The following is a 26,640-nucleotide window of genomic DNA, read 5'->3' on the forward strand; positions in this document are numbered from 1 at the left end:
AGATGAATCTGTGCTGCACTTTATGTACATGCTCAGTAGTGACCAGTGCTGTGGAGTCATAGATGAGATGAATCTGTGCTGCACTTTATGAACATGCTCAGAAGTGACCAGGGCTGCGGAGTCGGGAGTCAGAGAAATTGAGTAGTTTGAATCAGAGATTTGGCTTACCAAGTCCACAGCCCTGAGGGGACCCTCGCATGCTTGGTATGGTGAGGTTTCTTTCTCCCTGCATATGTATTTCTTTTAGCTCTTCTGTATCATACACCTTGGTAGCGGTTGTTACCACCCTTAGTACTATGTCCACAGCCCAGTGTCACGTTCACCAGTGGGACCGTACCAGCACAGCCTAATGCGAAGGCTATCCAAACAGACTTAGATCGGGTTGGTCAGACTGCCCTGTTTTGGTTTTTTTTAAATTCGTTTATTAGTTCAGAATAAACAAACATTGCACACATTTGCAATTATCGTAATTAATTATACCGTGAAATACAAATATTTGCAAAACATCATCATATTAGAAGTTACAAAGATAATGGAATGTGCATGGTAAATCAATAGTTCCTTATAAGAAAATACCTATTATACAACTTTAACAACTTTAACCATTAACAGTAACAGACTGCCCTGTTTACCCTTCGGTAAGCGCAGGTTTTTTGGAGGTTTAATCCGTAGTGATTTACACTTCAGGCACCGCCTGTACCATGTCGTCACACTCGCGCTAAACTTCTAAATAGGCTGTAACCTTGTCTCTGCGGGGCTGAGATTGCCATGGGGTTGTTGTCCTGGTTTCCAGTTCTGTAGAGGGCACACCTCATATTTAACGATCTACAGGCTCTCCAACCTCCTTCCTCAGTGCCTCTCAACCCCCAGAAGTAACTTCTTGACGTAAGAAGGTCATGCAGATGACCCAGACTGTGCAAGTGGTACATTCAATGGTTGGTCAGACCTACAACCAGATGGCCCTCAGAAGTGTGTACTGTTCAGGTGAGTCACAGTATCTTGTCTAGTCCTCCGTGTGGGGGGAGTTTCATGCACCATGCCAGGTGATGGTCCAACACTACTGACGTGTTCAGACTGTTAGTTCCGCTTTGTCCCTGACAGATCTCTGAAGGAACTGTATTTTTCTCTACCAGAGGGGTCGCATTATCCGGCAAAGCTCAGCAAGCGAACCTGATTACTCAGAGAGAATCTGACCTTAACCAGCGTCTACTCTCATTTTTAGGTCATATCGCAAAAATGAGCTATATGGCATGGAAGCAAACTAGGAGGTGCTCTTTTCTCCTACCTTAGACGGTTCAAGTAAGCCAGATCCCTTGCAGGAGGTATCGTAAAAGGAGATCAGACAGTACTCTGGTCTCTTCCCTTGGGGGATCACACCATTGGACTCATAATGATGAGATTGCTCTCTTTCGGTTCTTCACCTCTTGTCTCCCTGAGAGGTTCTCACATAGGTGGATGTAGCCAGAAGCTGTGCAGCTCTGCCTGTCTCTCACAGCTCCTCTTAGATGCCTTACAGTTGTCCCGGTATTCTCTGGCAGAGATCTGACCAGCTCTAGGGTGATCTTTGCTGATTAGATCAGACATCAGCAAGGCTTATAGGGCAGGGGTCAGTGCCCCCATTCAGAGATAGGGCGCACTTTGCATGGACTGCAGTTCTTCTCCAGGTATCGACCTTGCAGCTCTGTAAAGCAGCCACTTACTCATTAATGTATGCCTTCAAGATACTTGTAAGCGGCAATTGCTTGAGAAATGGTGGAAACCGTTTTCTGCTAACTGTATAATGTTTATGTTATTCCCACCCCTGAGACAGCTTTGGGACATCCCATGGTTACTGTGTCCTCCAATAAGATGAACGAGCAATAAGGATTTTTTTAATCTTTCTCATAGGTGGGCACAGCTCCCACCCTTGGTTGCCCGGGTCGGGCGTTCATTATTTTTCTTTTCATGCATCAATTCCTTTGGTTTTCTCTCACTGCTTTTTGACTAAACTGAGGAGCCCGTTGCTAGTAGCCAAAGTATAGTCTGCTGGGAAGGAGCCAATGTTCAGTTAGTTGCATTAATAGTGTCAGCCTCCAGGTGGCAGCAGACTATCCCACGGTCACTGTGTCCCCCATTGAAGACTATGAGACAGAGCTGTTACGGTGAATAATGAATCCTTATACCCTCTCCTTCAAGACTGCTGCCTTTCCAGATTGAAACTTTTGACACCTGCAGAATTAGTAGGTTGCTATTCAAGAAATGAAGCCAATCACCATGAACTCTCCAGCGTCGGGATTGTATCAGTCATATCCCTCTTCCTCTTCCATGACCCCAAGGAGATGAACAGGCATAAATAAATGTTCAGTAAAATGAAAGAGGTGGCCAATTTTCAGAAAAAGTTTAACAGTTTAAAAAAAGAAATAAAATACTCTGCTTTAGGTCATGTTCACACGTTGCGGTTTTTACCACGGAACCGCAGCGTTTTTGACACTGCGGATCTGCAACAGTTTTCCATGTGGTCTACAGTACCATGTAAACCTATGGAAAACCAAATCCGCTGTGCACATGCTGTGGAGAAAAACGCGCGGAAACGCAGCGTTGTTTTTTCCGCAGCATGTCAATTCTTTGTGCGGAACTGCAGCGTTTCTGCACCCATTGACTTGCATTGAGTCGGGCACATCCGCAGCAAAACCGCAGATGTAAAAAAAGATCTGCGGTTAAGCTGAGGAGGAAACACTGCAGATCGGGAGGGGGGAAGAGTGTGGGCGCAGTGTGGGCGGTGAATGTGTGCGTGTGTGCGGGCGGGGTCAGCGAGCTCTCCATGCCGGGTCTGCGGGCTGTCCGGGTGGTCTGCGTGCTGTCCAGGGGTCTGCCGTCTCTCTGTGCCGGGTCTGCGGGCTGTCCGGGTGGTCTGCGGGCTGTCCGGGGGTCTACCGTCTCTCCGTGCCGGGTCTGCGGGCTTTCCGGGTGGTCTGCGGGCTTTCCGGGTGGTCTGCGGGCTGTCCGGGTGGTCTGCGAGCTGTCCGGGTGGTCTGCGGGCTCTCCGTGCCGGGTCTGCGGGCTGTGCGGGTGGTCTGCGGCCTGTCCGGGTGGTCTGCGGGCTGTCCGGGTGGTCTGCGGGCTGTCCGGATGGTCTGCGTCCTGTCCGGGTGGTCTGCAGGTTGTCCGGGTGGTCTGCGTCCTCTCCGGGTGTGTGTGGCACTGTGTGTGTGTGTTTGTGTGTGTGTATGCCTGCTACAGTGACAGTGATTGACACATTAGCCAATGATGGGACAGTAGTAGTCCCATCATCCGGCTAATGGTGTTGAATGTATAAAAAAAAACAGAAACATACAACATGCATACTACATATGTACAACATACTACATATATACAACATACTACATACATGCAACATACTACATACATGCAACATACTACATACATGCAACATACTACATACATGCAACATACTACATACATGCAACATACTACATACATGCAACATACTACATACATGCAACATACTACATACATGCAACATACTACATACATGCAACATACTACATACATGCAACATACTACATACATGCAACATACATCCTACATACATGCAACATACATACAACATGCAACATACTACATACATGCAACATACTACATACATGCAACATATTACATACATGCAACATACATACTACATATATGCAACATACATACAACATACTACATACAGGCAACATACTTCATACATGCAACATACATACAACATGCAACATACTACATACATACAACATACTACATAAATACAACATACTACATACATACTACATACATACAACATATTACATACATACAACATATAGACATACAGTACATACAACATAGAGTACATACTCACCATCACTTGTCACTTTGATCCCCGAAGCCAGTGTCACCTGTAAAAAATATTAAAATAATAAACTAGCACTATACTCCCTGGTCAGCAGAAATCCAATTAAAACGAGTGTCTCACGACAATCTCCCGTAGAGAGCAGCAGCATCAGCTGATGCGACAGCTCTCCAGGGGCTCCAGGAATACAATGACGGAAGGTATCCTTCCGCACTGTATTCCTCCGCCACTGTAAAAAATAGTCCCTAGTCTCACTTGTGGCACTGCTGTGTGAGAAAGTTCCCATGCAGCAATGCCATAAAGTGAGACCCTGAACTAAGGTAACCTCAATGATGCACTGCAGGAGCCATTGTCTCCTGTCAGTGTGTCACTGGAGGTCTATAGAGCAGTGACATCACCCGATGTCACTATTCTATAGGGGAGATCGTCGTGGGACACTCGTTAATTGGACTGCGTCGGACAGGGGGTATACGGTTTATAATTTTTAATTTTTTACAGGCGATCCAGTGTGGTAAGTATGGTTAAATTAAGAATATTAAAATACTTTTTTCTCACTGTGTCTTTATTTTTATTTTTAACTCTTTCACTACTCTAGGATTAATAATGCATGGACGTCTTATTGACGCCTCTCCATTACTAACCCGGCATAATGTGATCATACAATAGCAAGGTGACATTACCCCATATCCCACCGCTACTCGGGAGTGGGAAGAGAGTGGCTAAGTGCCGGAATTGGCGCATCTTGCGGATGCGCCATTTCTGGGGTGGCTGGGGACTGGTATTTGTAGCCGGGGGGGGGCTATATCCATGGCCCCTCTCTAGGCTATGAATATCAGCCCGCAGCTGTCTGCGTAGCCTTTCTGGCTATAAAATATAGGGGGACCTCACGTCATTTTTTTTGGGGGGTCCCCCTTTTTTAATAGCCAGTAAAGGCTATGCAGACAGCTGCGGGCTGATATTCATAGCCTGGGAGGGGCCATGGGTATTACCCCCTTCCCAGGCTACAAATATTGGCCGTCAGCTTTCCCCCTCTGGCGCAAAAAATTGCGCGGGTGCCCACGACATTGTTTTCTTTTTCTTTTTTTTTTTATTAAACGTTCAGTAAGAAACATAGGCCTTGCTATTATATATCTATGGATATATCCATAGATAAATCTATACATGGATAACTATGGATATATATCTATAGATAAAACTATGGATATATGTATAGATATAACTATGACTATGTCTATCTATAGATAGATCTATCTATCTATAGATAGATAGATATATCTATAGATACATAGATGTTTCTATCCATATATCTATCTGGCTACTATCACACATCAGGTTTTTGACGTCAGGCACAATCCGGCGAGTTTTGAAAAAATGGATCCGTGGTTTTTCGGATTCTGCCCGATGGATAGATGTAGATAGATATATGGATAGTTAGGCTACTTTCACACATCAGTTTGTTTCCGTCAGGCAGGACCGAGCGAATTTTTGAAAAAACGGATCCGTTGCAAATACTGAAAAACTGATGCAACTGATCCGTTTTTTTGAGAGAGAGCGAACGGAAAATGTGCATGATTTCAATGGAAAAATGCATTAAAAACCGGATTCGGAGGCCGGATTCATCATTTCACATCTCGGTTTCATACGTTTTTCGCCGGATCCGTCGCTGCGCGTTTTTTCGCCGGAGATAAAAAACTTTCCTCTGTACGTTTTCTCCGTCCGCCGGAAACAGTTTCTTTTGACGGATCCAGCAAAAAACGGATGAAACGTGAGGCCATCAGGCGCAATCCGGCACTAATACAACTCTATGAGAAAAAAACCGGATCCGTTTTTTTCAAAACTCGCCAGATTATGCCTGACGGCAAAAACCTGATGTGTGAAAGTAGCCTAACTATCCATATATCTATCTACATCTATCTATCTCATTCCATCTATCTATTTGTCTGTCTGTCTGTCTGTCTATCTATCTTATGTGTCTATCTGTCTATCTATCTATGTGTGTAATGGAGTGTGGGTTGGACAAATGTAAAAGAGGAGGTTGGACAAGAAATGACATCACAAATCTTTATTTTTTTTGTTCAATAATGCATCTTTATTTAGCTTTCAAAAACGCATACAAAATCGCGTCAAAAAACGCATCAAAACCGTGCAAAAAACGCACCTGCGTTTTCTGCCAAGAGCTGCGGATTTAGTGCAGAAAAATCCGCAGGCAAATCTGCAACTTGTGCACATACCCTTACTCATCCTCCCCGGGTCCGGCGTTGAGTCTCTGTTATTGTCTGCAGTGCCAATAAATGATCTCTAAGGCCTGTGCCGTCAGATCTGCTGAGCTCAGTGATATGACATCAGCACTGCAAATTGTAACAGATACTGGGAGACTCAGATCTGGACCCAGGGAGGGTGAATAAGGCACATATTTTTTTTTTTTAATTAGTTGAGCTTCTGGGAAAAACTTTTTGAAAGCGGATAACCACCTTTAAATATGGATGCACCTATATTTTTTTTTTTTTTTTTAATTTCAGGCCACAATGTTGCCAGACAAGTACAAACAAGGTAAACTTCATGCCTACAAACTGATCTGCAAAATCATGAAGAGAAGACAGGATGTGTCTCCAAACAGAGACTTCCTAACACACTTCTACAATATCATGCACTGCGGTTTGCTCCATAATGATCAGGTAAGTCTCCTCCCGTGCAGTGTCATCAAAAATAATAATGTAAATGTGTAAAATATATATGTGTGTGTGTGTGTGTATATATATATATATATATATATATATATATATATATATATTACACATTTACATTATTATTATTTATATATACTGTATATACATATACACACTACCGTTCAAAAGTTTAGGGTCACCCAGACAATTTTGTGTTTTCCATGAAAACTCATACTTTTATTAATCAAATGAGTTGCCAAGTGAATTGAAAATCTAGTCCAGACATTGACAAGGTTCGAAAAGAAGATTTTTATTTGGAATAATAATTTTCTCCTTTAAACTTTGCTTTCGTCAAAGAATGCTCCCTTTGCAGCAATTACAGTATTGCAGACCTTTGGCATTCTAGCAGCTAATTTGTTGAGATTATCTGGAGAAATTTCGCCCCATTATTCCAGGAGCCTCTCCCACAAGATGGTTTGGCTTGATGGGCACTTTTTGCGTACCATAAGGTCAAGCTGCTCCTACAACAGCTCAATGGGGTTGACATCTGGTGACTGCGCTGGCCACTCCATTACAGATAGAATACCAGCTGCCTGCTTCTTCCCTAAATAGTTCTTGCATAATTTGGAGGTGTGCTTTGGGTCATTGTCCTGTTTTAGGATGAAATTGGCTCCAGTCAAACGCTATCCACAGGGTATGGCATGGCGTTGCAAAATTGAGTGATAGCCTTCTTTATTCAAAAGCCCTTTTACCTTGTACAAATCTCCCACTTTACCAGCACCAAACCAACCCCAGACCATCACATTACCTCCACCATGCTTGACAGATGGCGTCAGGCACTCTTCCAGCATCTTTTCAGTTGTTCTGCGTCTCACAATGTTCTTCTGTGTGATCCAAACACCTCAAACTTGGATTTGTCTGTCCATAACACTTTTTTCCAATCTTCCTCTGTCCAATGTCTGTGTTCTTTTGCCCATATTAATCTTTTCCTTTTATTAGCCAGTCTCAGATATGGCTTTTTCTTTGCTACTCTGCCCTGAAGGCCAGCATCCCGGAGTCGCCTCTTCACTGTACACATTGACACTGGCGTTTTGCGTGTACTATTTAATGAAGCTGCCAGTTGAGAACCTGTGATGTGTCAATTTCTCAAACTACAGACTCTAATGTACTTGTCTTGTTGCTCAGTTGTGCAGCGGGGCCTCCCACTTCTCTTCCTACTCTGGTTAGAGCGTGTTTGTGCTCTCCTCTGAAGGGAGTAGTACACACCGTTGTAGGAAATATTCAGTTTCATGGCAATTTCTCGCATGGAATAGCCTTCATTTCTAAGAACATGAATAGACTGTCGAGTTTCACATGAAAGTTCTTTTTTTGTGTGGCTATTTTGAGAGTTTAATGGAACCAACAAATGTAATGCTCCAGATTCTCAACTAGCTCAAAGGAAGGTCAGGTTTATAGGTTCTCTAATCAGCCAAACTGTTTTCAGCTGTGCTAATATATTTGCAGAAGGGTTTTCAAGGGTATTCTAACCATCCATTCGCCTTCTTACACAGTTAGCAAACACAAAGTACCATAAGAACACTGGAGTGATGGTTGTTGGAAATGGGCCTCTATACACCTATGAAGATACTGCATTACAAACCAGACGTTTGCACCTAGAATAGTGTATTTCTGAATCATTTAATGTTAGCTTCATTGGTGGTTGGATAGAGGGAGAGGGGAGGTTTTGAAGTTAGATAGAAAGCAGAGACGGGTGAAGACCAAGTCTAATGTGCGTCCGTCTATGTGGGTGGATGAGGAGGGCCACTGAGTAAGTCCAAAAGATGAAGTAAGTGACAGGAGTTTGCAGGCTGCTGACTGCATGGTATCAGTAGGGATGTTGAAATCACCCATGATGATAGTGGGGATGTCAGTGGAAAGAAAGTGAAGAAGCCAGGTAGAGAATTGGTCATTAAAGGCAGTGGCTGGGACCGGAGGTCGGTATATGACGGCCACTTGGAGGCCATTATTGCATATTACATTATGGAATTTGTATGGGTATATATATTTATTTACATCAGTATTGTAATTATTTAGTTGTGATATTATTACTTACTTTTGAACCGTGTTGTATAATCTAGAATTAATTTCAGTGGATCAATGAAGAGACCCCCAAAGGTTACTATTTTCTGTTCCTTGCTCCTTTAGGACATAGTGAACACCATTATAAAGCACTGCTCTCCTCAGTTTTTTTCCTTGGGGCTCCCGGGGGCCACTCTCTTAATTATGGACTTTATTGTAGCAGCCGGAAGAGTTGCTGCCTCACCTTCTCTAAACGTAAGTATGAAGAAATGTTGTGTTTGCACCAATATCTGTGGACATAGGATGCTTTTTTTGGCTGCTGATCGCCATCTTTCTTTCTGCCAGGCTCCCCGTGTGGAAGCTCAGGTGCTTCTTGGATCTCTGGTTTGCTTTCCTAATCTCTATCAGGAGCTCCCAGCCTTGCTTCCCAGTAGCTCGGAGATTGCCATGTCCCAGTTCACAGATATAAAGGTGAAAGACTAAAACCTTATTGTTTTTTAATGAAATTTACAAATCAATATAGTAGTAGAAAAAGGCCTGTACTTGTGCAGTGTTGATGCAACGGCTTCTTTCTGGAGCATCCCTTTAAGACCGGGGTGCACTCCAACTTCATTACTGATAAATCACACCCTTATACAAGTGACTGATGATGTGTTGTGACCCGGACACACAAGTCCAGCATATCTGGATTACTTGCACATTGACCTTCATCATGTTCTGGCATAGGGCCGTCCTTGACCGGCTGACGTCTTGCAGCTCGTTGTAGACTTATTTCCAAGTAGTGTAGTAGACATTCAGATTTCTATATTATGAAGATGTTATCATCTATTCGTCGGATAGATGATAGCTGCAGGATTGGTGGAGGGCCGACTGATGAGACCCATTTGATCTCCAGAACAGAAGTTGTACTTCCGCCACAGTTGAACGGTACGACATGCATGCTCCATTCAAAGTCCAAGGGACTGCCAGTACCGCCATCTGCAACCTCTGGCAGTCCGTGCAGACGGGATGGAGCAATCTGTCTGGGGGCCCTGGCAGTCGGACCCCCAACAATCCAGCGGTTATCACCTATCCTATGTAATTGAGAAGGTTTTTAAGAGGATTCACAAATTTAACAGTCTATTTCAGACTTATTTTGCACCATAAAAACATAGAAATAAGGTTTAGGTGTAAGGTAAGGGACAATATCTCCACATGCGAGTGACGATCCAGCATTGTCACCTGCGGGTCACATGGGGGGTATTATATAGAAGCTGCTGATTAGTAAGCAGTGGGGATGACAATAATTAGGAAATGTGAACGACCGGAGCATGCCAAATCAGATGTTATGACTTCTAATTAATAGGACTGGGGGTGCTGATAATTACAATATTTTAATACTCCAAGGACACATCCTTGATCATTTTCTTTATCATGAGGGTAACGGAGGCACACAGTGATCAGCCTCACAATGTGTTTTTGTCTTCTCACAGGAGCTCACCATCAAAACTGTGTTAAGCTCCGCCAGAGAAGAGCCATCTGGGCCAGCTAGGTAGGTCCGCTGGAGTCGTTCCTTCCCTTGGGACAGTATCAGGGGTGGACACTTGGCACCATAAGTCCATGGTTGTGGTGAACAGACTGTGAATGGCCGCCATGCTTTCTGGCCATCCTTCTGTTATACACACATTGTATTAATCTAGTTCTCTCTGTGGCAGATGTGTCGCTCTGTGCAGCTTAGGAATCTGGATGTGCGAGGAGCTGGTCAATCAAACGCGTCATCCTCAGATCAAAGAAGCGCTCAATGTCATCTGTGTTTCCTTAAAAGTAAGAACGGCTTATAAAATGAAATGGTTAAATGGGTATCTTCAACTTTAAAAGTCATCCCCTATCCTAACATTCCAATGGCTGATCCTGAGAACCGCGAGTGGAGTGGTGGTCAATCATGCACCTTTTCGCTCCATTCATTCTGAAGGGGGTACCGAAGACCAGCTGAGTGCTGCGCTAAGCTATCTCCATTGGACCCATAATGAATGAATGCAACTGATCAACCTCCATTCGCTTGAGAGCCCTAGTTCTTAAGATCGTTGGGGGTCTTAGCACTCAGACCCTCAGCGATCGTATAATTATCCCCTATCCCAGGGCATCTTGTCGTGGGTGTGATAATTTACAAGGTGCAATGCAACTTCGTTCACTGCGCTGTAGCAATCACTGAGCACGATCTTGGCCCATGCAACCTGTTTACAATTTTACAGCCTCGGGCATGAGTTATATGCATATATCGAGTCTCAAGACACATCACATAATGAAAAAAGTGTGCTTTTAGAGCTATTTGCCAGTAAAAACGGCACACAAGTGTTAAAACGGGCACAGATAATGTACTTTCATTAAAGTCTTCAGGGGCAAAGTCTTGTGCAACCTGCTTCAAAAACAAGTTCAGCGGTATTCGTCTTGACCAGTAACTCTAAAGGGAATCTGTCAGCATGTTATGTCAGCAGCTATGTTTTCTGACAGCAGCATGATGTAGGGGCAGAGACCCTGATTCCAGCGATGTGTCACTTAGTTGACTGGGTTTAGTAGTTGTGATACAGTTTTCTTAGCTGCAGATCTAGCTGTGCTCAGAATGCTGAGCTGTGTATAACCCCGCCCACACCACTGATTGGTAGCTTACTGTGCATTGACAGAACTCAGCTAATCAGTGTGGGGGTATTGATTCGACTAGGAGGCGGCATGAGGCAGGTAATCCTGTAGTGATAATCTCCTGCTGATAAAATACTGATTTTTTTTTCTTTTTTTTTTTTATAAACAGCAGCACACAGACTACGGAGTGACACATCACTGGAATCAGGGTCTCCGTGCTGCTCTCAGATTACACAGCAAAGAGCTGCTGACAAATTCCCATTAAGTTTTCATATCTCAGCAAAGAAAGTAAACAACAGTCCTTTTTTCTTCCACCATGAAGGACATTTTCTATATTTCCTGTGTAGGTCTCCTGAGAATCCATGGACATGTTAGGCCTGGAGACGTCCTACTGTTTGCACTACCGTTCCACACGAGCATTAATGTATTTTTCTATATACAATGCCATCCGATGGAGGTCTGCTAGACATAACATCTGTGACTGAGAGATTGCTCTGCTCTTTGTTTCAGTTTCCCAACAAAGTGGTGGCACAAGTAGCGTGCAGCGTTCTGAATGTTCTTCTTAACTACGTGCCACAGCTGCAAATTTACCACCCGGACTACCCACTGAAAATTATAGAGGTAGGTCACATTTGCCTTACACGTGATGCACAAGAACATTTTCCAGTCTGTAATGCAACCATTGGACAGTCAAATATTATTTTTTTTACTATGGTTCTAAAAAAAAAAAATGATCTGCAGTTTCTAAGGACTTTAATAGGAATCGGTATTCCTAGGTCTCGGGAGTATCAGCTTTGTCCTCTGCCTTGTGCAATAAGATCAAATGCTTTATTCCAAAGAGGCGGTTCACTTAAAGGGTTACATGCTTCCTTGACATTGGGATTACTGTGGCTCCGAAAACAGTTGAGTAAAATTGCGTTGTTTGTGTAATTTCTGTAGAAATGAATGGAACTTATGGAAAAAGAGTAACAATATGAGCCACATTGTTGGCGTAACTCCCAAGTTGCTTCTCTCGTTGTGCTACGTGGTTGGTGTAACACCTATAGAAGTCGCACAGAAAGGCAGAGATGGGAATAAGCCTTTAGAGGGGATCTGTCACTGAATTTTTATTATTTAAACTGAGTACCTCCTCCCGTTTCCGCTGCTCCACTGATTCCGGAACAGTTTTCCTTTTTCTTCTGCGCCCCTCCGTTCCAAAGTTATGCCCCCCAATAATAATGTTAAAATTCTACCTTCAAGCAACTGTGCGTAAATCAAAGAACTCTGGGTGTGGCCTTGTTTTGATTGGCCAAAATCAGAGAAGAAAAAGCAAACGCCCACAAACAAGTTCTGTGGTACACACCCAGATGCTTGACGGAAAAATTAGCTGCTTTATTTCCAGGAGGGGGGCATGAATTTAGAACGGAGGGACACAGAAGAAAAGGAAAAACTACTCCTGAATTGGTGGGACAGCGGCAATTGGAAGAAGTATGCAGTTTAAATAGTGAAAGATTTTCTTTAAATGCATTTTCCTTTAGATTAAGATGCCACTTTCTGATCAGTAGGACTCTGTCCGCATGTCTGGAAGCTCAGAAGATGGCTTCTGGTAATGCACAGTGCGCCTCTGAATCTCTGAATTTGGGAAGCATACACCCAGCTGCAGGAATGTGCGGCATGCAAAATTTGCAGAAGCTGGTATTGATGACATCAGCTCCTGCAAATTATGTTATCATGCCCACTGGGGCGTGATAACATAAAAAGAGAGCTGACTAGTCAGGAGCAACTAACGCCCCATCAACTAATCAAAGCCCTAATTGTTATAGGAAACAGGGACATAAATGCTTTCTCCTACGTATCATTGGGGGACACAGGACGAATGGGTGTTATGCTGCTGCCACCAGGAGGACACTAAGTTAAACACACACAAAAGATTAACTCCTCCCCTGCAGTATACACCCACAGGCTGGACAATCCAGAGCCAGTTCTTACTTAGTGTCTCAGGAGGCACTTGGGTCCTCAGGACCCCACCAATTTTTTGCTTTTAACGGAAGGGAGCGACAGGCAAATTTTCAGCTCTGATCTCTCCCGCACCAACAACGGGCAAGTACATGGAGCGTTCCTCCTGTATCCTTTCCCGCGTCGATGGATGCCAGCCCTGGCTCACTTTCCAGTGTGGCGACGGTTCCTTAGCGTTCCGATCTCCCTCCCTCCCTTTCAGGCGACCACGGGGACTAATCATCCACCTAAGTCTCCTGGAGCCAGGGCACAGCCGGACAGAATGTCATGGCGTCCGTGCAGCCGTCCACTGCATCACCACTGAACATAGCGGATGTTGCACGGCGGCAGAAGCTCTCCACCCTCTCCCTACTAAGGTGAAGGTGGATGGAGCATCGGCCCCATCGCACAAGGTAAGTGCGGGGGCCGACCAGCTGACAGGGGACCGCCGTTCAGGGAGCCCTTATCCTCCTTCTAATGCGGCGCTGCAGCCGCGGGGCACAGACGCTACAGTGGCACAGTTTACCGGCCCGGAGCCGGACTCCACCCTCATACAGCAGGAGGGCGGTGGCAGACGCGCATAGCAGGGAATTCACCGCCCGCCCACGACACGCCCCCCCCTCTCTCTCTCTGGGCGCTTCTCGTTCCCGAGAAGCGCCTTTCTCACATCTCGGCGGCCATCTTGGACCAGGAAGTGCGCTGGCGGCTCTGCAGCACCACAGCGCACAGGACTTCAGGATCTCCCTGCCAAGCACCGCAGAACCTGGTGAGACGCACTCAGTAGGATTTTCTCTTCCCCTGCCAGTACGCTCACTTCACAAAGATGTCACAGTCTAGGCAAAAACGGACTGGAAAGACCCACTCTGTTATTTTTGCTGTGTGCACCTCCTGCAAGGTATCTCTGCCCCGAGGTCACACTACCCCGCTGTGCTCCGCCTGCGAAATGTCTGCGGCACAGGATACTCCGGCCTCTGACCCGGAATGTGAGCCTAGTACCCCCGCATGGGCGTCCTCCCTTGCTCGATCTGTGGCATCCTTGGAAAGGACGATACAGTCCCTCCGTGACCCGTCCCTTACCCAGGGCGCTTCCACGGATGATGTAACGCGGCCTAAGAACCCCTCTCGGCCTAGAGGTCGTACCGCTTCCAGAAGCCCTCACTCATCTAAAAAGAGGTCCAGGGTAATATCTCCGGTCCGTGATCAGCCCTCTGGATCAGAGAGCGAAGCCTCTCGCCACTCATCCCCGACTCATAGCAGGGAATCTTTTCTGGACGACGCATCCAGCGTGTCCTGTTCCCCAGAGTATCGTCACGACCAAGAGACCCTAGATTCTCTCATAGACTCGGTAAGTCAGACGCTACAGTTAGAGGAGGAAACACCGTCCAAGGCGGTTCATCCCGTGTCATTCGGGCGAACCACAAAGGCTCATAGATTTTTTCCTACGCATCCTCAATTCAAGGACATTGTCGATCTCCACAGAGTCCGTCCGGATAAACGCTTCTCAGGTCAGAAGGCTATGCTATCGAAGTATCCGTTTGCTCAGGACCTTGCTAAGGAGTGGTCTCAGTCACCCTCCGTGGACCCGCCAGTATCGCGGCTAGCCACCAAGGCGGTTCTATCCTCCTCCGAGGGCGCGTCCATCAAGCATCCCACTGATAGGCAAATTGATCAGATGGCTCGCTCGGCTTTTGAAGCTTCCTCGGCTTCTCTCTTCCCTTCTTTTGCCGCCACATGGGTTGCAAAAGCCATGACCCATTGGGCCGAGTCTTTAGCCTCTACAGCACTACACGCCGACTTACCCCCCGAGGTTTCTCACCTGGCCACTCAGATTGCCAGAGCGGGGGACTTTGTAGTTTCCGCATCCTTAGACGCGGCCAACTGTGCCTCACAGGCAGCGGCCAATGCTGTCACGATCCGCAGGTCCCTTTGGCTCAGGGACTGGAAAGCGGACTCAGGATCCAAAAAATCTCTCACGTCCCTTCCATACCAGGGCGAACGTCTTTTTGGGGACAGACTAGATAAAATAATTGCAGACTCCACAGGGGGAAAGAGCAAATTCCTTCCCCAGCAACGGACTTTTCGCCCCTTTCGCATCCAACAGGGCCGAGGTCGATATTTCCGTTTCGGTTCCAATTGGTCCAATCCTTCCTCCGCGCCACCCGGCGCCGGGAGAGGTCAGCGCAAGGACAGAACCTCCCAGCCCTCTTACAAACCTTCTCCCTCTTGGAGAGGCAGACCCAGACAACAAGGATCCAGAGGGCCCAGACCTAACAGGTCTCCACCTCAATGACTCTTGGCAGACGCCAAAGGACACCGACAGAGTTGGCGGCCGCCTACTCTTCTTTCGGGACGCGTGGCTCTCGGTAGTTCCCGACCGATGGGTCCGCGATCTGGTATCCTTCGGTTACAAGATCGAGTTTGTCTCTCTTCCCCATCTCGTTTCTTCCAGTCCCCTCCTCCCAGAGCAAGGGTCCGTCAGTATTTTCAGGCCATAAGATCGCTATGGGAAGACGGGGTCATCATCCCGGTACCTCAGAACGAGAGGTACCAAGGTTTCTATTCCAATCTTTTCATTGTACCAAAGAAGGACGGCTCAGTACGTCCAATATTGGACCTCAAGCTCCTCAACAAGTACGTCCGTGTACGTCAATTCCGTATGGAGTCCCTCCGCTCGGTAATTGCCTCTCTGGAAGAGGGCGAGTTTCTTGCATCTCTAGATGTTCAAGACGCTTACCTGCACATCCCCATTCTACCGTCTCATCAGCGCTTCCTCCGCTTCGCGGTCCAGGGGCACCACTTTCAGTTTGTCGCCCTACCTTTCGGGCTGGCCACCGCTCCTCGGGTATTCACCAAGGTCATGGCAGCTGCCGTGGCCATTCTACATGCTCGAGGCATAGTGGTGTTGCCCTACTTGGACGACATTCTCATAAAAGGCCCCTCTTTCCGGTCCTGTGCAGAAGCGGTAGACGTCACTATAGATACCTTTTTGCGCCTGGGCTGGAAAATCAATTTCAAAAAATCTTCCCCAGTCCCGGCCCAAACCATATCCTACCTGGGAATGATCTTAGACTCCTCTCAGGGTCTAGTACTTTTGCCTCCGGAAAAGGTATCCACTCTACAGAGAGAAGTCCGGAAGCTTACTCAACCTTGCTCTCACTCCCTACGCTTCTCCATGAGGGTACTCGGCAGGATGGTGGCGGCAATGGAGGCAGTGCCCTTTGCGGTTTTTCACCTCCGTCCCTTACAACACGCCATTCTGGCAGTATGGGACAGGAATCCCGCCTCGCTCGACCGCCGTCTCCTTCTCTCTCGCCCAGTCAGACAGTCCCTCAGGTGGTGGACCAAGAGGTCCTCCCTGACTCGGGGGAAGTCTTTCCTTCCGGTGCACTGGCTGGTTGTCACAACGGACGCCAGTCTCTTCGGCTGGGGTGCAGTGTTCCAGCGCCACTCGACGCAGGGTCGCTGGTCTCCGCAGGAGTCTCAGCTGCCCATCAATATTCTAGAGATTCGGGCAATCAGACTGGCTCTCCATCATTTTCAGCCGTTCCTCTCCGGCCGTGCGGTCAGAGTCCAGTCCGACAACGCCACTGCGGTAGCCTACATCAACCGCCAAGGGGGCACTCGCAGCAAGGCGGCCATGGTCGAGGTGACGCTAATTCTCCGCTGGGCCGAGTCACATCATTCCATACTATCAGCAGTTTTCATCCCAGGCGTGGAAAACTGGGAAGCGGACTTTCTCAGTCGCCACAGCCTCGATCCCGGAGAGTGGTCTCTCCATCCCGCAATCTTTCACCAGATATGCTCTCGATGGGGGACCCCGGACGTGGACCTAATGGCATCTCGCCTCAATTGCCAGGTTCCCGTCTTCATGGCCAGGTCTCACGACCCCTCAGCCTTCGGAGCCGACGCTCTCGTCCTCTCATGGCAGGGTTTCAGACTCCCATACATCTTTCCCCCAATTCCTCTTCTGACCAAGGTGATCAGGAAGATCAAGGCAGAACGGATCCCAGTACTTCTCATCGCTCCGGACTGGCCGCGCAGGACATGGTATGCCGAGATGGTTCAACTGGTCTCAGACGTACCTTGGAGGCTGCCGAGTCGCGCAGACCTCCTGTCTCAAGGGCCCATTTACCACCCGAACTCAGAGGCCCTGTGTTTAACGGTGTGGCCGTTGAGTCCTGGGTACTGAGGCAGAAGGGGTTGCCCCAGACGGTGATATCTACCATGCTCCGCGCACGCAAGCCTTCTTCTATGCGCATCTACCACCGCGCCTGGAAGGCATACTTCGCCTGGTGCAGGAAGCGGGGACGTTTCCCCCTCCGTTTTTCTATCCCTCACATTTTGGAATTCCTCCAATCAGGCGTAGACTTGGGTCTTGCTCTCAGCTCTCTTAAGGGCCAAATTTCTGCTCTCTCGGTTCTTTTTCAGAGAAAGATTGCAAACAGATTGCAGGTCAAGACCTTCATCCAGGGTGTTTCTCATATGGTTCCGCCTTATAGGATGCCCTTGGAACCATGGGACCTGAACCTAGTTCTCTGTGCTCTTCAAGAGCCCCCCTTTGAGCCCTTGCATGAAGTGTCTTTGCTGTTCTTGTCTTGGAAGATTGCTTTCCTCGTGGCTGTCACGTCTATTAGACGTGTCTCTGAGCTGGCAGCTCTGTCGTGCCGACCTCCTTTCCTCGTGTTCCACCAGGACAAGGTGGTTCTGCGGACATGTCCGACTTTTCTTCCGAAGGTTGTTTCCTCCTTCCATCTTAATGAGGAGATTGTCCTTCCCTCACTGTGCCCTGCTCCTTCCCACCGCACGGAAAGGGCGCTCCACACTCTGGACTTAGTGAGGGGTCTCAGACGTTACGTCTCCAGGACTGCGTCTCTTCGTAAGTCAGACGCCTTGTTCGTTCTTCCGGAGGGGCCACGGAAGGGACTACCCGCTTCCAAGGCCTCCATTGCCAAGTGGATTCGTTCCGCCATCCAAGAGACCTACCGTGTCAAGGGTCACGCCGCACCTCCGGGGATCAAGGCTCATTCTACCCGGTCAGTCGGCGCGTCCTGGGCCATCCGGCACCAGGCATCGGCAGCACAAGTCTGCAAGGCTGCTACATGGTCCAGTCTACATACGTTCACGAAACACTACCATGTGCACTTTCAGGCTTCGGCAGACGCTTCCGTCGGTAGGCGAATCCTACAAGCGGCGGTGTCTCATCTGTAGTTTGTAGGCTCGCACAGCATTTATAACTTCTGGTGACCCACCCAGGGACTGCTTTGGGACGTCCCATTCGTCCTGTGTCCCCCAATGATACGTAGGAGAAAAGGAGATTTTTGTGTACTCACCGTAAAATCTTTTTCTCCGAGTCATCATTGGGGGACACAGCACCCTCCCTGTTAGCCTAGTTGGCTCAATTGTTCTTTTCAGTCTGTGTTTTGACTATGACATGTTTTCTGTTTGTTAACTGGTTTACTCCTATTGCTTTGTTACCGAACTGGCTCTGGATTGTCCAGCCTGTGGGTGTATACTGCAGGGGAGGAGTTAATCTTTTGTGTGTGTTTAACTTAGTGTCCTCCTGGTGGCAGCAGCATAACACCCATTCGTCCTGTGTCCCCCAATGATGACTCGGAGAAAAAGATTTTACGGTGAGTACACAAAAATCTCCTTTTTTAAACCTCATTTTCACAGAAAAACGTTATACAGGTCTGGTTATGCAGGGAATTTACTCATACATAGGTACTGGGTTGAAGGGCATGGGGGACCAAACAGGTTCTCTTTAAAGGGAACCTGTCACTCCCAAAATGGAAAGTGAGCTAAGCCCACCGGCATCAGTGGCTTATCTACAGCATTCTGTAATGCTGTAGATAAGCCCCCGATGTATCCTGAAAGATGAGAAAAAGAGGATAGATTATACTCACCTGGGTGGCCTCTCTGACCTTTCTCGCGCGCCTGCGCACTGCAGTACTTTGCTCTGCCCTCAACAGGGCACACAAAGTACGCCTGCGCCGGAGCCGCAGCGTGAAGACAAGAAGAGGACGTCATCGTAAGAAGATGGGAGGCCCGGACCGGACCGTGACACCCATCGGACGGGACCGCAGCACCCATCGGACGGGACCGCCCCTGGGTGAGTATAATCTAACCTCTTTTTCTCATCTTTCAGGATACATCGGGGGCTTATCTACAGCGTAACACTCTGCTGTAGATAAGCCCCTGATGCTGGTGGGCTTAGCTCACCTTCGATTTTGGGGGTGACAGGTTCCCTTTAAAAGGGCTGTAGCCCTGATGTAGGTGTAGTTATGACAGTAGAGAGGCTCTTTATGCAGAGAAAGACAGTGAAGGAGGAAAAAACTTATAGCACTTCTTTGTCAGAATCAATTTTGAACCTAGAATTTGGACGCCCACCGATCATAAAATAATAGCATATTCTAGCAATACCCCTATATTTTTTTTAGATGTAAAATGACACTAAAAGGGGTGTACCCGTTTAAACCTTTGTTTTCTCTCTCCTGTCTGCTGCAGATCCTTCTTGCCACTGTGACACATCTGTTGCCGACTGCCGAGACCTCATCTTATGAGCAAGATAAACGAGTAAGTCTATAACTAACGCAAGATGTAACCGGTGCACCGGATACATTCCTCTAACCATGCATCCTCACTGCATACATTCGTTACATCATGGATGGCGTTGAGAACAATAAAACATAAAAATGATAAATGTAAATCAAAATTAATTAATTAATTAATGTGAACCTGCTCTCATCCGTGAATAGCACAGGGCGAAAATGTCGAATCTGCCAATCTTGGTGTTCTTTGACAAATTCCAATTGCCCTGCATGGTGTTGGGCTATAAGCACAACAGCCACTTGTGGACGTCAGGCCTTCATACTACCCTCATGGAGTCTGTTTTTGACAGTTTGAGCAGACACATGGATGATAGTGTCCTGCTGGAGGTCATTTTGAAGGGCTCTGGCAGTGCTCCTCCTGTTCCTCCTTGCACAAAGGCTGAGGTGCGGTCCTGCTGCTGGGTTGTTGCCCTCCTACAACACCCTCTACGTCTCATGGTGCACTGGCCTGTTTCCTGCTGTCTGCTCCATGCTCTAGGCACTGTGCTGACAGACATAGCAACCCTTCTTGCCACAGCTTGCATTGATGTGCCATCTTGGATGAGCTGCACTATCTGAGCAACTTCTGTGGGTTGTAGACACCTTCTCATGCTACTGTACCTCTAGTGGTGAGAGCATTAACACTACTGAGCCTCATTTCCTTGTCTTGAGACCTTTGCACTAAAGTTGGATCAGCCTGTAATTTGATTCTCCAGTTTGTTTTGAGTATCATTCTAAAACCAGACCTCCATGGGATATTAATTTTGATTTACATTGATAATTTTTATGTTGTATTGTCCTCAGCACATTCCACTATGTAATGAATAAGGTCTGCAACTGGATTGTTTCATTTAGTGATATCTAGGATGTGGGATTTTAGTGTTCCCTTCACTTTGTGAGGAGTGTGTATGTATTTAGGTATGCGTGTGTGTACAGATAGAAAGAAATATATATATATGTGTGTGTGTATGTGTGTATATATATATATATATATATATATATATATATATATATATATATATATATATTATACATCATTTTTTTATAGAGGACCATACACTAGATTTTTAACATTTTAATTCAATTTTAATCTTTTTCAGTTGACGATTCTTCCCTGATTCTGGAACAGTTTTTCTTTTTCTGCTACCACCCTATATACCCAAAGTTATTACCATCTAATATATAAAGTTGAATGTGTGTGTGTATGTGTATATGTCCGGGATTGGCATCTGCACCGTCGCAGCTACAGCCACAAAATTTTGCACAGTCACATGTCTGGACCCCGAGAGTGTCATAGGCTATGTTGTGAGGCAAAATTTTAACCCCGTGCGTTCCAATTCACCAAACAATTTTGCCCCGATCTACATAATGGGGAAAAAGTGAAAGGAAAAGTGTTGGAGGCAAATTGACAGCCAGGAGGAGATGGCATACAGGTATATACTATATACAGGGGAGATGACACATAGGTATATAGAGGAGGAGATGACATACAGCAGGTATATACTATATACAGGGGAGATACTATATACAGGAGATGACGTACAGATATATACTATATATAGGAGGAGATGACATACAGGTATATAGTATATACAGAAGAGATGACATTCAGGTATATACTATATACAGGAGGAGATGACACATAGGTATATACAATATACAGGAGGAGATGACATACAGCAGGTATATACTATTTACAGGGGAGATGACATACAGGTATATACTATATACAGGAGATGACATACAGGTGTATACTATATATAAGGGAGATGACAAAAATGTATATACTGAGGGGAAAATGAAAGGTGTGAGGTGAAAATGAGGGGTGTAAGGTGAAAATGAAAAGGTGTGAGTGCAAAATGAGAGGAGTGAGGGAAAATAGTGGAGTGATTGGAAAATGACAGATGTGAGGTCGAAATGACAAGTGTTGGGGGAATGAGAGGAGTGAGGGGAGAATGAGGGGAGAATGAGAGATGCGAGGGGGAAAATGAGAGGCGTGATGGGAAAATAAGAGAAGTGATGTGCTATAACTAACCACAGATATTTACTATGCCCAGGCAACACCGGGCTTTTCAGCTAGTTGGTAATAAAGATGTAGATGTTCCTTTCAAGTAACTGGGAGTGTACCACTGACCTTCTCTGTGGGCGTGACCTTGTTTTGATTGGCCAGCATCAGAGAAGAAAAAGCACACTCCCACAGAGGAGTGTTGTGGTATACGCCCAGTTAGTTGAAGGGAAAATCTGCACCATAATTACCAGAGGGTATAACTTTGAAATGGAGGGGCACAGAAGAATAAGAAAAACTTCTAGAATCAGCTGAGGAACGCCAACTGGAGGAAGTACTCTATTTAAATTTAGTGATAGAACCTTATTAGAGAGGACATCTCTATAGTAGTAAATGTTTGTATTCCCTGTCTTTTGTAATATCTTTGGGTTTTACCGGTCCTCTGAGAAACATAGGATGGATCAGTTTGATAACTGGGTGTCAATACTGCCGCTACCGGACACTGCAGCGACATACCATACTGATAAGTGTTCTCCAGATGGAGTAACAGAGGATCGGCACCAGAATTGGGAAAAATAATGCTTCAGAATTGTTATTTCTATGAGGAACACAAGTATAATTTCTATATATTACATTACAAGTGGACCTTTGCAGGAAGCATAATGAAGCATACCGACATATGACCCCTTATTCCGACACCTCTATGTGTGTTGCTGACTATCACGGGTGGCACAATTGCAGGATGTCAGGAGTCACAGCTGTAGATGTATATTATGGTCTGTATATATAGTCATGTAATGCTGTAATCTTTGTCTTCCAGCTGATCGTGTCTCTGCTGCTCTCGCTTCTAGAATGGATAATGGCGCTGCCACTCTCAGTATTATTGAAGCCGCTGCGACATGCGGGAAGTGATAACCAAGGGAGGGAAAATTCAGTATTGCACTGTGCCTATAAGGTAGTGTACAATCACAGACATGGAGAGCTGCTTCATTATATGTAATGGGTCCATACACACAGAGGATTTACCTCCACTGTATTGGGTGGCTAATATCTGCTGTGGGAGCAGCATTGCTGGTGACTTTTACCAAAATCTAATCCACACAGCAGAGAAACATGCGTGGACCGGCACTGCTTGTCCAATGATTTTGTGGTCATCACAGACGATTTTGCCCCAAATTCTGCTGCGTGACCTCAGTTGGATCTGCAGCTGTTTTCCAGTCTTCGCTGAATTGTTTCTCTTCAGCCTGTTGTATAGTCAGAGTCACAAAATGCTTTGCTCACTATATTCACAAAAGCCGAGTTCAGTAATGAAAGCAGAACCCATTAGCTTGCACGCCGGCAAACTGGTGGGACTTTAGACACTTATCTGTGATCTTACACAGTGCATAGGACCACTCTGCAAATATTAAATCCCACTGCTGGGTTCCTGTCTGATGGAGGAAGCTGCGGATTGTAAGTCCCAGGACAGGATCGGTTAATTACCGTATTTTTCGGACTATAAGACGCACCGGACTATAAGACGCACCCAGGTTTTAGAGGTGGAAAATAGGGAAAAAAATATTTGAAGCAAAAAAGGTGGTAAAATATTTAATGACATACTACTATATGTGTTGTTATTATATATAATAGTATGCTATTATGTTGGAAGCTACGGGACCAGTGTGGTGGCTGTAAAGTACTATATGAAGACGCTGGAGGGTGAGTATAAGAATGGGGGCACAGGACTTATATTTAAAGCACCACTCCAGCACTGAAAAATAACACTGGAGTGCTGCTTTAAGAACCCATGGGAGAACTAAAACTCCCAGCATGTCCTGCAGATCCTATGGCATGCTGGGAGTTATAGTTCACCACAGAAGTGGCAGAGTGCTTTATTGTGTGTTGTAGTGACTAACCTTTTAATTGTGGCAGCCAGCCAGCTGTGGTGAGGTAAAATGCTGGAGCATCCCATCCCATGACACCACAGAGCTCTCCCTGCCTCTCCACAGCACAGGAGGAAGCTTGCAGATTGTAGTGTGGTGTCTGCAGGACCTGTGATGACATCAGAAGAGAGAGGGCTCTGTGCTGCCATGTGATGCTCCAGCCCGCCCACTCCTGACATCACACAGGTCCTTGTGCTGGAGCACTCAGCATCCAGCACAGCCCCGGCAGGCAGGTATGCGGCGATCTTGTGTCTCCCCTCTGGCCCCTGCTCCTGCCTCCTCCACCAGACACACAGATCTCCCCAGCTGCTGCAGGAATCCAGCGCTGGGGAAACCATGTGTGTCCCTGCTTAACCCCTTTCTGACCTCGGATGTACTATCCCGTCCGAGGTCAGAAGCCCCGCTTAGATGCGGGCTCCGGCATGTTTTGAACAGCTGACATGTGCCCGTAATAGGCGCGGGCAGAATCGCGATCTGCCCGCGCCTATTAACTAGTTAAATGCTGTCAAACGCAGACAGCGGCATTTAACTACCGCTTCCGGCCGGGCGGCCGGAAATAAGCGCGTCGCCGACCCCCGTCACATGATCGGAGGTCGGCGATGCTTCTCCATTGTAACCATAGAGGTCCTTGAGACCTCTATGGTTACTGATGCACGGTAACTGTGAGCGCCACCCTGTGGTCGGCGCTCACAGCACACCTGATTTTCTGCTACATAGCAGCGAACATAAGATCGCTGCTATGTAGCAGAGCCTATCGCGTTGTGCCAGCTTCTAGCCTCCTATGGAGGCTATTGAAGCATGGCAAAAGTTAAAAAAAAAAAGTAAAAAAAAATATGAAAAAAATATAAAAGTTTAAATCACCCCCCTTTCGCCCCATTCAAAATAAATCAATAAAAAAAAAAATCAAATCTACACATATTTGGTATCGCCGCGTTCGGAGTCGCCCGATCTATCAATAAAAAAAAGCATTAACCTGATCGCTAAACAGCGTAGCGAAAAAAAAATCGAAACGCCAGAATTACATTTTTTTGGTCGCCGCGACATTGCATTAAAATGCAATAACGGGCGATCAAAAGAACGTATCTGCACCGAAATGGTATCATTAAAAACGCCAGCTGGGCACGCAAAAAATAAGCCCTCAACCGACCCCAGATCATGAAAAATGGAAACGCTACGGATATCGTAAAATGGCGCAATTTTTATTTTTTTTTGCAAAGTTTGGAATTTTTTTTCACGACTTAGATAAAAAAGAACCTAGTCATGTTAGGTGTCTATGAACTCGTAATGACCTGGAGAATCATACTGGCAGGTCAGTTTTAGCATTTAGTGAACCTAGCAAAAAAGCCAAACAAAAAACAAGTGTGGGATTGCACTTTTTTTGCAATTTCACCGCACTTGGAATTTTTTTCCCGTTTTCTAGTACACGACATGCTAAAACCAATGATGTTGTTCAAAAGTACAACTCGTCCTGCAAAAAATAAGCCCTCACATGGCCAAATTGACAGAAAAATAAAAAAGTTATGGCTCTGGGAAGGAGGGGAGTGAAAAACGAACACGGAAAAATGGAAAATCCCAAGGTCATGAAGGGGTTAAGTGAAGGAGTATTCAATGCCTGCTCACTGGCTCAGCTGACAGGTGGGCAGGGAAGCAGCTAATGAATATTCACTGCACTTTAATGATCGGGACCATGTGGTTTCCCCAGGATTCCTGAAGCCTGGCAGGGACATTCTTCTGCCTCCCAGTGCAATCCCACTCACTGCTGCCCCCTCCCCACGTTACATCCCTACCATAAGACGCACCCACACTTTCCTCCCAAATTTGGAGGGAAAAAGTGCGTCTTATGGTCAGAAAAATACGGTATTTACGTGGCTGCAAAGTATATTTGGCTAATATATAAAAAAAAGCATACAGCAACGCTCCGTAAACGCTAAGATGTATACAAACACTAAATATATGAAATCAGGGGTGTGGCATGGCTGGACATGTAGCAGGACATGCAGAGCAACAGCTCCTCCGATATCTATTCTATAATCCTGCTTACCCGGGGAGAAAAACACCCTTCGGTCTTCGACTTACGGAGTGCAGGTAGCAGATCACGAGTGCCTGAATCCACCAGTCCTTGATATGACATGAAAGGATAAAAGTCTTAGGCAGAGAGTGCACAGAAAGATGGCGCAGTGGCGGGCGCTGCTAAGACAGCCGCTGACAAGGAGCAGGGTAGCAACCCAGACATAACTACTCGCCTGGGACAATATGTCAGAACTCCCAAAACCAAGGGAGCTCTGCAGCCACCGATCCCTTCACCGTCCATTACCCCTGCGTTAACGAGAGCAGTTGAGATAATGATGGAGCAGAGAAGTGGGCCCATAGCAAGCGATCCTGCAACCACTGCTACCACCATTATTCATCCTGATGCTGGCCGAGATTATGCGCCTGCTGAGCATTGGGAGGGAGATGCAGAGCCAATATTACAGGATGTATTAAAGGGAACCTGTCACCACGTTTTTGGAAGATGGGATAAAAATAGCGTTAAATAGGGGCAGAGGTGGGCGTTACATTAGTGTGTGTGTTATGCGTTTATTACCCACCTAAGTTGCCGAAATAACTTTGCAAAGTCTCCGTTTTCGCCTGTCAATCAGGCTGGTCAGGTCGCATGGGCGTTGTCTTCCCCCTGATTTGGCGTAGTTTTCCGTTGGTGGCGTAGTGGTGTGCGCATGCCCAAAGTCCGGAATCCTCTTCCAGGGGATTTAAAATAGCGCGGTGTTCGTTATTGCATTGGTGATCGGTGGGCGCGGCCATCTTCCTTTGGCCGCGCGTGCGCAGAAGCGGCGCTCTGCTGGCCGCGGCTTCAGGAAAATGGCCGCCGCGATATCCATCTGCGCACGCGCGGCATCCCGCGGCCATTTTCCTGAAGCCGCGGCCAGCAGAGCGCCGCTTCTGCGCACGCGCGGCCAAAGGAAGA

The 26,640-nt window shown here is 46.6% G+C and overlaps 1 protein-coding gene across 4 annotated transcripts in view; it reads left to right on the top strand.

Moving 5' to 3' along the window:
• RALGAPA1 (Ral GTPase activating protein catalytic subunit alpha 1) overlaps nt 1-26,640 on the top strand; it is a 236,193-nt gene that overhangs the window by 95,963 nt on the left and 113,590 nt on the right. For all 4 annotated transcript variants that reach the window (XM_077262721.1, XM_077262692.1, XM_077262701.1 and 1 more), the window contains 8 exons: nt 6,370-6,525; nt 8,701-8,829; nt 8,920-9,045; nt 10,047-10,105; nt 10,269-10,377; nt 11,701-11,811; nt 19,669-19,737; nt 22,577-22,711. In XM_077262721.1, coding sequence (XP_077118836.1) covers nt 6,370-6,525; nt 8,701-8,829; nt 8,920-9,045; nt 10,047-10,105; nt 10,269-10,377; nt 11,701-11,811; nt 19,669-19,737; nt 22,577-22,711 — 894 coding nt within the window. The remainder of the gene's footprint in view (nt 1-6,369; nt 6,526-8,700; nt 8,830-8,919; nt 9,046-10,046; nt 10,106-10,268; nt 10,378-11,700; nt 11,812-19,668; nt 19,738-22,576; nt 22,712-26,640) is intronic.

Source organism: Ranitomeya variabilis, chromosome 1, assembly GCF_051348905.1.
Source record: "Ranitomeya variabilis isolate aRanVar5 chromosome 1, aRanVar5.hap1, whole genome shotgun sequence".
Classification (NCBI taxonomy): domain Eukaryota; kingdom Metazoa; phylum Chordata; class Amphibia; order Anura; family Dendrobatidae; genus Ranitomeya; species Ranitomeya variabilis.